Raw genomic sequence first — 12137 nt, 5'->3', positions numbered from 1 at the left:
CATGACCTTTCTATGTTGTCACGGTAACTTACCACATTAGTATCTGGGTAACTAAGTAACACTTCTACAACCTGTACATGACTTTTTTTGTTGCCATGGTAACTTACCACATTAGTATCTGGGTAACTAAGCAACACTTCAACAACCTGTACATGACCTTTCTCTACTGCTAAGTGTAGTGGTGTGGAATGTTGATGAGTCTCTAAGTTCGGTGAGCAGCCATACTCCAATAAAAATTTAACAACATCTCCAAAACCACACCTAGAAATGAAATTTAAACTCAAAGAAGTTTGGACATTTTATTTTTTGGCATTAATAATTGTTTCTGTCGAAACATTTCATCTCATTTATATTCGTCAGAATATTAGGATTTTTTTTTTTATTCAAATTAATCATGCAGTGATCCCCACAAGGTGCCTTTGTATGCTCTTAGCACCATGAGAACAATGATACTATCTGAATAAATATTTTTTTCTCAAAATTTTTTATTCTGATGCTATATATGTTGAATATTCTGAACTCTGTGGTGCTTTTTGAAAATACTTGAAAAAACACCTGACGTTCATTGGTTGTCGTTTTGCACTAGTATTTTTTGGTGCTCTTTGTAACTTGCTGTTCAGTGTGAGCAAAGGCTCTGTGTTGAAGACCTTGCTTTGAAATATAATGGTTTACTTTAACAAATTGTGTCTTGGACGGAGAGTTGTCATTATAGCACTCATACCACATCTTCTTATGTATCTATTAATGTACTGTGAAAGTACTTTTATTCGTGGGGTACCAATTTTCGTGTTTTTCGTGGATGACTTTATCCATGAATTTAAGTGTCCAACGAAATAAAACAACCATTGTCCAAATCAAGACGTGGACAGATCCCCATCGGAATGTTTGACTACTGATATGATCTAGAAAATATATTGAATAAGCCAAATTTGAGAATACTTTAATAGCAGTGACAGAACTACAACCGCAATCAGGATTATACCCATTTAATCTTTAATAACTCAACTGTACATCTTTTGGTCTTTTAAATCTCATAAAAAATAGTTTTGATCGATGAAAGTCAGATTTCCGGTATTGATATGCTGGTATGATAAAGTGTTCATTTTATATCCTCATCTTGCTCGTGCATGAGGGAAAAAATAATTTCATGCTGGGCTTGATTTTGATTAGAATTTTTGACAAATCAAATATGTTTATTAAGCATTTGACTATGTTACTGTTTTCTTTAGGTGACATGTTTATGACACAATATCACACACCTATACACCCCCTCCAAAAAAAAAAAAAAATTTGACCCCCAAAAAATTACCCTCATTTCAAGTAAAAGAGCCCTAAATTTTTATAAAAAAGCAAAAAAACACCCCAAAAAACACCAAATTTTCTTACTCCCAAAAAATTTTTTTTTTTACTTTGGGAAAAAAACCAACAATAAAAACACCCAAAAAACAACAAAAAAATTCCAAAAAAAAATAAATAAAAAAACCCGGGAGAACTGACAGAGAAAGAATTCTGTGGGATTTAAGAGAAAAATAAAAAAATCAATTTTTACTTAAAAAAATGAAACAACCTACAGCTCCTAATTTATATCCAGAATTACCTATAGAAGATGGACAAAACTATAGATTACAAAAAATTTCAGAAATAGAAAATTCTTTAAAAAATGAAAGAGACAAAAGAAATTCTTTATATAAAAAATATAAAAGAGGAGTAAACTTTACAGATGGAATAGATACAACTTTAATTTCAGCATCAGTTATTTCTGCAGGTATAGGTATTGCTATTCCTATTTTATTACCATTACAGATTACAGCAGTCGCATGCGGTAGTGTTGGGGGTGTAATAAAATTAATAAGAAGAAAGCTTACTTCAAAAGCTAAAAAACATTATGAAATAAAAACTTTAGCAGAGTGTAAATTAAATAGTATTAAAGATTTAATTTCTAGATCTTTAACTGACAATAAAATAAGTGAAGAAGAATTTAAACTTATTTTAGAAGAACTAGAAAAATTTAATGAGATGAAAAAAAATTTAAAAATGGCAAATTTAAAAACTTCAAAAAGTTTACCAGAAGATGAAAGAAGAAAAATTATAGAAGAAACAGAAAATAGAGTAAGAAATGAAATAAAAAAAAAAATGGAAAATCTATAATTTTTATAAACAAAATAACTTTAGTTGAAAATCACCACTATGTGAACGTGGGAAATCCACCAAACTATGAATCAATTTTTAATTAAATAAATGGATGAAGAAACAAAAGAAAAATTAGTAAAAAATGTAAAAATAATGTTAAATAAAAAATTTAATTATTTTTATCTTAAGTTGTTTTTAACAGGTTCTTTTTATTGTTTATTATCTAATATTTTAGATGAATAAAATGGCTGAAGGAGGTTATGAGTTTGATAATGATTATGATAAAGAAGAAGAAGAAACGTCTGTTCAAAATGATGAAGAGTTTCAAAAGTATATAAATAAAGAAATTGAAGTAACAAGAGATTTATCAGAAAATGATGCTAAAATTCGTAAAAAAGAAACTACAAAAAAAATGATTAAACAATTTTATAAAAAAAATGGTGAAACTACACGTAATGAAGTAGGTTTTTTTGTTAGGGAAGATCATAATGAAAGACAAATCTTATATGTAAAAGATGAAAAAGGTAATGATATTGCATTAACATATTACCAAAAAGGAGTATTAAAGTTTTATAAATTTAGTACTCTTCAAAAAGAATACCGTGTTAATTTTGTCAGGGATGTTTTAGGTGTAGATGATTATAAAATATCTGATTATTTAAAAGAAGGTAGATCAGTGTTTCAAGATTTTCAAAAAAAGATAAAAGCACCAATTCGTGAACTCGATAATATAGAAATTCCATTACAAGAAATATCTACACAAGAAGAAGGACAAGAATTATTAGAAACAGCAAGTAATGCAGAAACATATGTGAAAGAAATAGAAACTTCATTTATTGAACAAGGAACATCTTTAGTAGATAATGAAACACAAACAGAAATGACAAAAAGAGAGATGGATGGAATAATCAGTGCAATGACATCAGTAAAGGAAGAGATTGCAAATGAATTAGCAAAACTGAATGAAACAAATAAAAACTTAGCAAAAGAAAATGCCAAATTAAAACAAGCTAAAGAAGACAATTTAAAATTTCAAATAAAAAGAATAAGTAGTCGAATGAGAGAGTTGGAATCTGAGAGAAGTGCAAGAATAGAAGTAATTAATATTAATAGAGAAAAACTACGTAGTCAATTAGATAGATTTAAACAAACAATACATAAAATTTTAAACGAAGACAGAACATTAGGTGAAAGAATAAGAACATTATTCAGAGAACAAGGAATAACAATAGTTAGTGTTTTAACTGCTTTTGGAATGATTATTGGTGTTATTGTTGAAGCATTTACTGGTTCTCCTTCTCCTTCTCCTTCTCCTCCATCAAAAGGTGGTGGTGTACAAGACTGGATAAAAAAACAATTAAAAAATCTTGGAAAATTATTATCTTTTCTTGCAGGAAAATTAGCAGCTGCATTACCAGGTATTATAGGTTCTATTGTTTCTTGGTTATTGTCTGCAACAAAAGACGTAGTTAATTGGTTTGCAAACAACTTATGGGCATTGCTTATTTTAGTTGTTAGTTTATTGTTTACTGCTGCTAGAGATTATTTGAAAAAATAAAGTGCTGTAAATCCTATTACAATACTTACAAATATTATTGCTTGTTTATTATCTTCATGATCTTCATGTTCAATTTTTTTTATTGGATCTATTTTTGGTTCTTTAGGCTTTTCAGGTTTTATAGGTTCTTGTGGTTTTACAGGTTTTTTTGGTTTAAAATCAACATGATCAAAATTTTTATTATTTAAATCATCATTTAACCCAAGTGTTTGATTTTCTGTTGCAATTATAATTTTATTATTATAACCAACAATACTTCCAATTTGTAAAACCATATCACTGGGAGACATATATAAACCAAGCCCATAAGCATAATCAACTTTACTTCTTGCATATTTTAAAACATTTTCATAATTCGATATCTGGGTGGGTAAATCGATAGGACTATTTATTACATCTTGTACATTTGCTAAGAATTGTTTTTGTGCATCAAATCCTGTTCCTACTTTTAAAATTTCTGTTTTTGTTTGAGATTGTGCACCTAACAAAGCCCATACATAAATTTTAATACTTTCATTAATACGTTCAATACCTGCTTGTGTAAACCCATTAGAGTTATCTAAAATAAATGTTGTCCAAGCCATACTTATATCTTTTTCATGATACAATTTATCATGAATATTAAAGAATGGACCATCCTTTTTATGATTTTGTCTATATTCACCACTTGGTTTATAATATTGCTCAAAACTTCCTAATCCTTGACATGATGATTCTAGTTTTTGTCTCCAATCTGTATTTGGAGAAATATTAAATTCATCACATATTTTTTGATATACAGCTTTGTCATATGGGTTCTTGTAATAACAAAAAGAAGAATCTGTTGGTAAAGGTGATTTAAGTTCTTTTAAAATTCTGGCAATACAATAATATAAATGAAACATATAAAAAGACTTTGTAAGATTTGAAGTATTTTGTATATGATCATTATAAGAAACACCACATCCTGTACTTGCACACCAAACTGCAAAATTTAACTGACATTGCCACCAATCAAATGAAGAATGAATCCAGGCATTCCATGGTTCGTTAGTGTGTATTGATGGGTTTTGATAGTTTTGAAATAAATCAGGAAAAGATGTTTTAAAGTTCTCTTTTTGATTTACAAATATTGTTTGATTTACAAGATTTGTTTTTAATTGATGATCTTTTTCAGAATATTTAATACCTGGATTATATGAAACATTAGGATTATATTTAAATTCTTTTGTTATCATTTTTTTATATTAAAAATGTTTCATACTATTTCAAATATTGATAATACAATAAACTTAGAACAATACATAAATAACAGAAATGGAAATAAACGTATTGGTTTGAAATTTATAAGATACAGTATAGGTTGGTATAATGTTTATCATGGGTTTATAACAAAAACCGGAGAGGAACAACAAAGGATTATGAATGGTTATTATAGTTTTCAACAAATAGTGGATGAATTTCAAAAAGAAAATATTGTATTATCCGTAAATGAAGCAAATGGTATCGCTTCATTAAACACTACTACTGAGTTAAAGATAAGTAAGGGTTTGGGAAATATGTTAGGATTTAATAATAAACGTAAATTCGAACCTAATGAATTACATTATGGAAACAAATTTGTGGATTTTGCTATCCATAAATCATTATATATCCATTTGGAACAAGTTAGCACTTCTCATAATTATCTTGATGGTAAGCCAAGTACATTATTGGCTGTTATTCCAGTCGAGAATAAAGAGTTTGGTGAAGTTATAACAGCGAGATTTGAGCATCCGGAATATAAGTGTTTAGTAAATGATGTTATAACAGAATTGAAATTAGAAATAAGAGATGAAAATAATAACAAGATAATTAATCATTTACCAATTAATTGTGTTTTAGAAGTTATATAATTTATTTAATAAAATGAGCATACTTGGTGTCAAAAAAAAAAACGTAGATACATCGGAAATAAAAAAGGAAATATTAAATATGAAGAGTGAACTTCGAACAAGGGATACTAAGGATAGAGATTTACGCCGGAGTGTCGCTGCCCTAACCATCAGAGTTTTAAATGTTGAAAATATAGTTAGTAATATTAAAAATAAACCAGACAAAAAATTAATAAGTATAAATGCTGGAATTGATGGTTCAATACATGCAAGACAAAAGTTTAATTTTGGTGATGGTGGTGGTGGTTATTATGTAATGAACTTTCCAGGACAAATATTGGGTATTAGTTTAGTAAGTTTAAGAACAAACTCAGATAATATAGATGTTATGATAACTGTTAATAATTATAAGACATATAGTTACGGAATAAGTTTAAGTAATGGTGACACACACAGTTATCATAACTTTGATATACCTTTTGAAGTTAAGGCTGGAGATATTATAGGGTTTGTTAGTGAGAGTGATAATTCTACATGTATCAATACTCTAGTATCAGTGATAATTGAATTATTTTTATAACAAATTTAATCCTTAAAAATGTCGGCATACGGAAACAAATTAAATCCTTACAGAAAAATAAGAGAACCCCGTGGTGTGAAAGGTATTCGTCAAAGTGTATCAATAACAAATAATCCTTCAACTATTGATCAAAATCAACAGCTATTAGTGAGATTCCCCAATCTAAGCAATAATGATGTTATTGTTCCTGGAACAACCAGATTGGCATTTGAAATAGAACTCACATCTACAGACGACAATGCAACTATATATCAAAACATAGGAAGAACAATAGTTAAAAAAACAACAATTCGTATAAGTGGAAATGAAATTATGTCAATTGATGATAGTGATATTTATCATTGTTATGTTGATTTATGGAAATCTACATCTGAACGTTTAAATATGGCATACCAAGGAATTGGTGAAACAAACATGTTAAAACACAGAGTTGGCGCGGATGATAAAGCATCAAACATAGGGGATGAAGCAATTGCAACTGCATATGGTGCAAGATTTTGTATCCCACTTGATTTTGAACTATTAGAAACTCATATGCCTTTTTATCAAGCAGGTCTTGGTGATAGACTTGAATATGAACTTACATTTAATAATTATAGCAATGTTATTAAATCAACAGATACATCTGCAAGTTATACAATCAAAAACATTTGTTTAGAATTTGATATGGTTACTGATGCAGAATTAGCAAGACAGATAAGACAACAAGTTAATGGTAAGATGGTTATTTTGTACGATAGAATACTAAGACATAGAAAAATAACCAAAAACAAATCTGATACATTGTGGAATATAAATTTAAATGTTCCAGCTAGAAGTATGAAAGGAATTCTAATGTTGTTCGAAGATCCTGAAAGAACAAGTACCGAAACTTATTATAATCCTAACATAACAAAAGTAGAAATGACAATAGAAGGTGTTCCAAATCAACTATACAGTCAAGGAATGAAAGCATATCAACAATGGGATGAAATAAATAAATTCTTTGCTTTAAATTCAAAAAGAAATAAAACAACAGAAGAAGTTTTAAAGGATTTAAATTTATCCTATACAACATTAGAAAAATATCTTACAACTAATTATGCATTATGGTTAGATTTACGTTCAACAGATGACAACTCATTACACGGTTCAGGTAGAAGAATTGAAAATGCTTCTGAAGGTATTACTATCCAAATAACTAAAACAGCAGGAGCAAATAAATTAATAAATGTTTATCTGTTTGTTATACAAGATGCACAAATTAATTTTGAAGATGGAAGATTTAAAGAAGTTAATTACTAGCGGTTCCCCTTAAAAAATGGAAACAAACGAGCGGAGCGAGATACACTCCGATTCCCTTTATGAATTACCAAAATATCCCCATTGTGCTATTATATGTGGACAAACAGGATGTGGAAAAACAGAGTTTGTTCTTGATTTATTAGAAGGAGAATATAGTGGAGTTTTCAAATATATAGTCATACTTTGTCCAACCATCCAATGGAACAAAGCATACAAAAATCGTGAATGGATTGGTGATGTTAGAAAACCAAAAACAAAAAATCTAATAATTGTTAATCCTATTGTTGAAGTGAGAGAAGCGAACGGTTCCCTTAATGAAGAAGAGAAGCTACAAGAACTACTAAGAATGTTCTTTAAAAAATATGCTGGTCATCCAACATTATATATCATTGATGACTGCAGTGCAACAAAAGAACTAACAAAGAAAAAAGATATGCTGTCCGAGCTTGCATTTTCAGGAAGACATGCGGAACAATCAGTGTGGGTCATTTCACAGAGATACAACTCTGTTTTAAAAGATCTAAGAGAACAAACAAAATGGTTATGCATGTTCTACACAAAAGATAGAGATAGTTTTGATAATTGTCTAAGAGAAAATGATGTTATTCCTACTTTGGAAGAAAGACAAAGAATAAAGGAAGAACTTAAAAAAAAGAAACATCGTAAATTAATATTAAAGACAGATCAACCTACTGATTATTGGTTACTTAATTGATTTTTTTAGCAATTCTCAAGTAATGCTTAAGTAATACTTAAGTAATGCTTAAGTAATGCTTAAGTAATTCTTAAGTAATTTAACCAAAATAAGTAATTCTTAAGTAATTTAACCAAAATAAGCAAAATAATGCTTAAGTAATTTAACCAAAATAAGCAATAAAAAAAAGCAATGCTGTTGGAAATACTAACAATTGCAACAAACACTGCAGTCTTATCATTGGTTGGATATGTTGTATTTATTTTTTTTAAAGTTAAAAATAAATTATATCCGTTTTTTGAAACGTATAAAATGAATGCTGAAGAATTATTAAGCGAGCAAATTGTGGAAAACATAAATATTGATGATGAAGCGAGCGAAGTGAACGGTTCCCTTCAAGAAAAAAAACGCGAAAGATTATCATCCGTTGTTGCTGGTGGGAGTAGTAAACAATATCTGGGTAAAGAATTACAACTGTCAGATATTGATAAAATGACAACAGAACAAATAAACAAACTATACTGTAAATATGAAGCAAAATTGGGAGCTAGTATGACCAAGACATTAGGAAACTCTTTTATAAATTTATATGTCATGGGTGTATCAAAGTTTTTCAAAGTTGTTAATCCACCAATTTTAATACAAGACTTAGAGGAAGATCCTTTTATCAATAATGCTTTAACTAATACATGTTGTGAACTGTACTATAGATATGGAATGTATCTTGCTCCTTTTACTGCAATATTAACAACAGCAAGACATATCGAACCACTCGCTTCGCTCGATTTCCAAAAAAAAGATGAAAAAAATGACATAAAAAATGATGAATGAAAATCCTGAACAAAAAGAAAACAAAGAAGAAAAAAAAGAAGTATTTAAAAAACCCAAACCAAAAGACCCAAAAAGAGTAGCTGCTGGTAAGAAAGGTGCAGAAGTAAGAATAAGAAATGCAGAATTGAGAAAAAAAGAAGTGGAAAAATTAAAAAAAGAAAATTCAAAAATCAAACAAATAACAAAAGATTCTGATACAGAAACAGATTATGAATCAAACGAACATATCCCTTCTGTCAAGAAACACTCCAGTTCCCTAGTTGATTACAAATTTGTACTTTTTCCTATAAGTATTGTTGGATTGGGATTGTTTTTTTACAACCAAAGTAAGAAACCAGAAAGAATGATTAAAGAAATAACAAAACCAGAAAAACAAAAGAAAGAAATTGATCCTTTTGAATTTAATTAAATTTAGTACATTAAAATGACAACTCAAAAAGACGGAAAACAAATAGCAAATATGTTATATCATGCTGGAGTGGAAACATTGTTAACAGTTGGATATGCAGAAATAGGTAAAAAGGTATTAAGGAGGCCAGCACCAAAAGTGGATTTTAATATGAATGATGTTGTAATGTTATCCATTGATATATTACTTGCGATGGCAACAAAAGATATGTTGATTAAGCAAGGTATTATACCTGCTGATATTATGAAGTAATTTTTGTTTTTATAAAATGGCAAGTGCTTTAACAATGATGCTTGGTGGGGCAATAACAAATGCTTTTGCATTTTCAGGGAGTAATTATTTATTTTCACATATGGGTAGTAATGCAAATGAAGAGAAAATAAGACATGATAAAGCTATAGAAAAATTAGAAAAAGCACAATCAGAATGGAATAAAAAAAGAATACAAAGATTAGATTTTATAAATGAACAATTACAAAAGGAACATCATGCGGTTCAGACTTTTGATGATGTTGACCAGGCAATGAAACTATACTATCGTGTCACGAATAAAAAATTAACTTCATTATCACCTAAACCTACATTAAGTGATTTTTATACTCCATCAGAAGACCAGAAAAATAGAGAGATTGCATTTGTTGTTGGTGGTATGACATTAACTGGTTTTATTGTTTGGAAATTAAAATAAAAAATAAAAACAATTTACGTTTGTATGAAAAATTGGAAAAATAAGAAAAAATTGATAAAAATTAGAGTCCCTAATTCCTGCAATTTTTCTGTTTTTAAGGGTATAGAGAAATAATAAAATAAAATAAAAAATTCTTAAAAAGAAATTTCAGGACATGGTTTTTCAAAAACATATTCATAAACTTTATCTGGTCTAATAAAAGCATCCCAACCAGGAGGAAACTTAGATAACTTTTTACCATCAAACTTTTCCATTACTTCCATTTGTTTTGGAGTCAAAGGACATTCTCCATCATCTCTTAAACAACATATCTGATAATCTGATAACATTATTCTTCCTAATATAACTTTAGCGTCAGGATCATCTTTCTCAGTATAAGCTTCAATCATTTTTTAGTCTTTTATTTTTTAAAATAAAAATTTAAATTATATATTTTTTAATATCCATAAGGAAAACTTCTAATTAAATTTTCATTTTCACAATATACCATTCTTTTATCAAACATATAATCATAAGCTTTAACTTGTTTAACTGTTTTAAGTTGATGATCTTTTCCTATTTTTATATTATTATATTTAACAGTTTCATATTTTTCATTTTCATCAGTAACTATTTTTATTTTTTTATCTAATGTAATCTTTTTTTCTACTTCAGCATTTAATCTAAAACCTTTACAACAGCTAACTAGTTTTTCTGTATCTAGTTTCATAGAATAATCTTTTGGACCAGCAGATATAAATTGTTTTATATGATTAGCGTTATGTTTTGAAACAATTTCATCTGTTAAATCTCCTAATTTATTTCCCATCATACTTTCTATTTTTTTACAAGCTTCAGAACCATCATCATTATAAATACAAGAATCTGTATCCATGTATAAAACTCTTTCTTGAAGAATATCCAATAGTTCGTATAATTTTAATCTAGCATGTGCTGTTGTAAACAAAGCTATATAAACATTTACACTTGGATTAGGTTTAGAGTATTCTTCTTTATTTTTATATTCTGTTAAAACAATATCTTCATCTAATATCATAGTACTTATATCTTTATATTTTTCATTAAATACTATTTTAGTTATATGTTCTAAAGTAAAACAATATTCTTTTTGTGTAAAATTATCTCTCATACCAAAATGTCCCCATAAATTATTTAAACATATTTTAGCTATAAATCTTAATCCTGAATTGTACTTAACTTTGTCAATATCTAGATCATAAGCAGTATTATCTATAATGTATTGTATTTTTGTTTTACATTCTTTATCGTTTTTACAATCATTTTTACAATATTTAGGATCACATTTACATCCTGAAGCTTCTTGTTTATATTTCATAAACGTATCTACATAAAGTTTAAATATATCTGTAGATGTTTTTTCAAAATGTTCTAGTTCATATATTTTTTGTAATTCATAACCTTTTTCTATTGCTTTATCTATTTCTATTGTAGACCATGTACCTACTATAACTCTTTCCTCATCAGAATGTATACATTTTTCATTTTTAATATTTTTACATTCTTTACATCTTTTTATTTCATGTATTTTATCATGTTTATTTAAAGTAGGATCATCTATGTGTTTACATTTAAAAGATATTTTATTCATACATGTTCTACATAATCCAAAAAGTAATTTATGTGTATTATCACTAGTTAATTGTTTATAAGGTAAAACAGGGTGATACAATCCTTTAGGTGGTAATATTTTACATTTCATTATTCCGAAATAATTATTTTTTATATAATCATCTACAGATATTTCTGTAGATGTAATAGGATGTCCTATAGGATATTTACAATATTTATTTACTGATGGATACAGAGAACAAAAATCTACATATCTACCTTTTAAATCAGAAAGATTATTGTATAATTGAATAGTTTCTGTTCTTCCTCCATAAAATGCATCTCTTTTATCAATAGGTTTTAAATGTGGATCAACTTCAGGATATTTTTGTTGATCAAACTCACATTCCCATATTGTATGAATTTTTACATTTGGTTTTAGATAATCTTCAATAGTTTTAAGTCTTTCTTTAGTTTGGTCATATAACTCTTTCATAGTTTTTTTATTTCTATCTTTTTTACATATTTCTTCAGGACTATA

The 12137-nt window shown here is 27.9% G+C and overlaps 1 protein-coding gene across 2 annotated transcripts in view; it reads right to left on the bottom strand.

The window, feature by feature from the left end:
- LOC134694915 (krev interaction trapped protein 1-like) overlaps nucleotides 1-12137 on the bottom strand; it is a 57621-nt gene that overhangs the window by 25263 nt on the left and 20221 nt on the right. For both annotated transcript variants that reach the window (XM_063556025.1, XM_063556024.1), the window contains exon 8: nucleotides 158-261. In XM_063556025.1, coding sequence (XP_063412095.1) covers nucleotides 158-261 — 104 coding nt within the window. The remainder of the gene's footprint in view (nucleotides 1-157; nucleotides 262-12137) is intronic.

The sequence above is a fragment of the Mytilus trossulus genome, chromosome 13, assembly GCF_036588685.1.
Source record: "Mytilus trossulus isolate FHL-02 chromosome 13, PNRI_Mtr1.1.1.hap1, whole genome shotgun sequence".
NCBI lineage: Eukaryota > Metazoa > Mollusca > Bivalvia > Mytilida > Mytilidae > Mytilus > Mytilus trossulus.
This window is presented reverse-complemented; position numbering and strand designations above follow the sequence as displayed.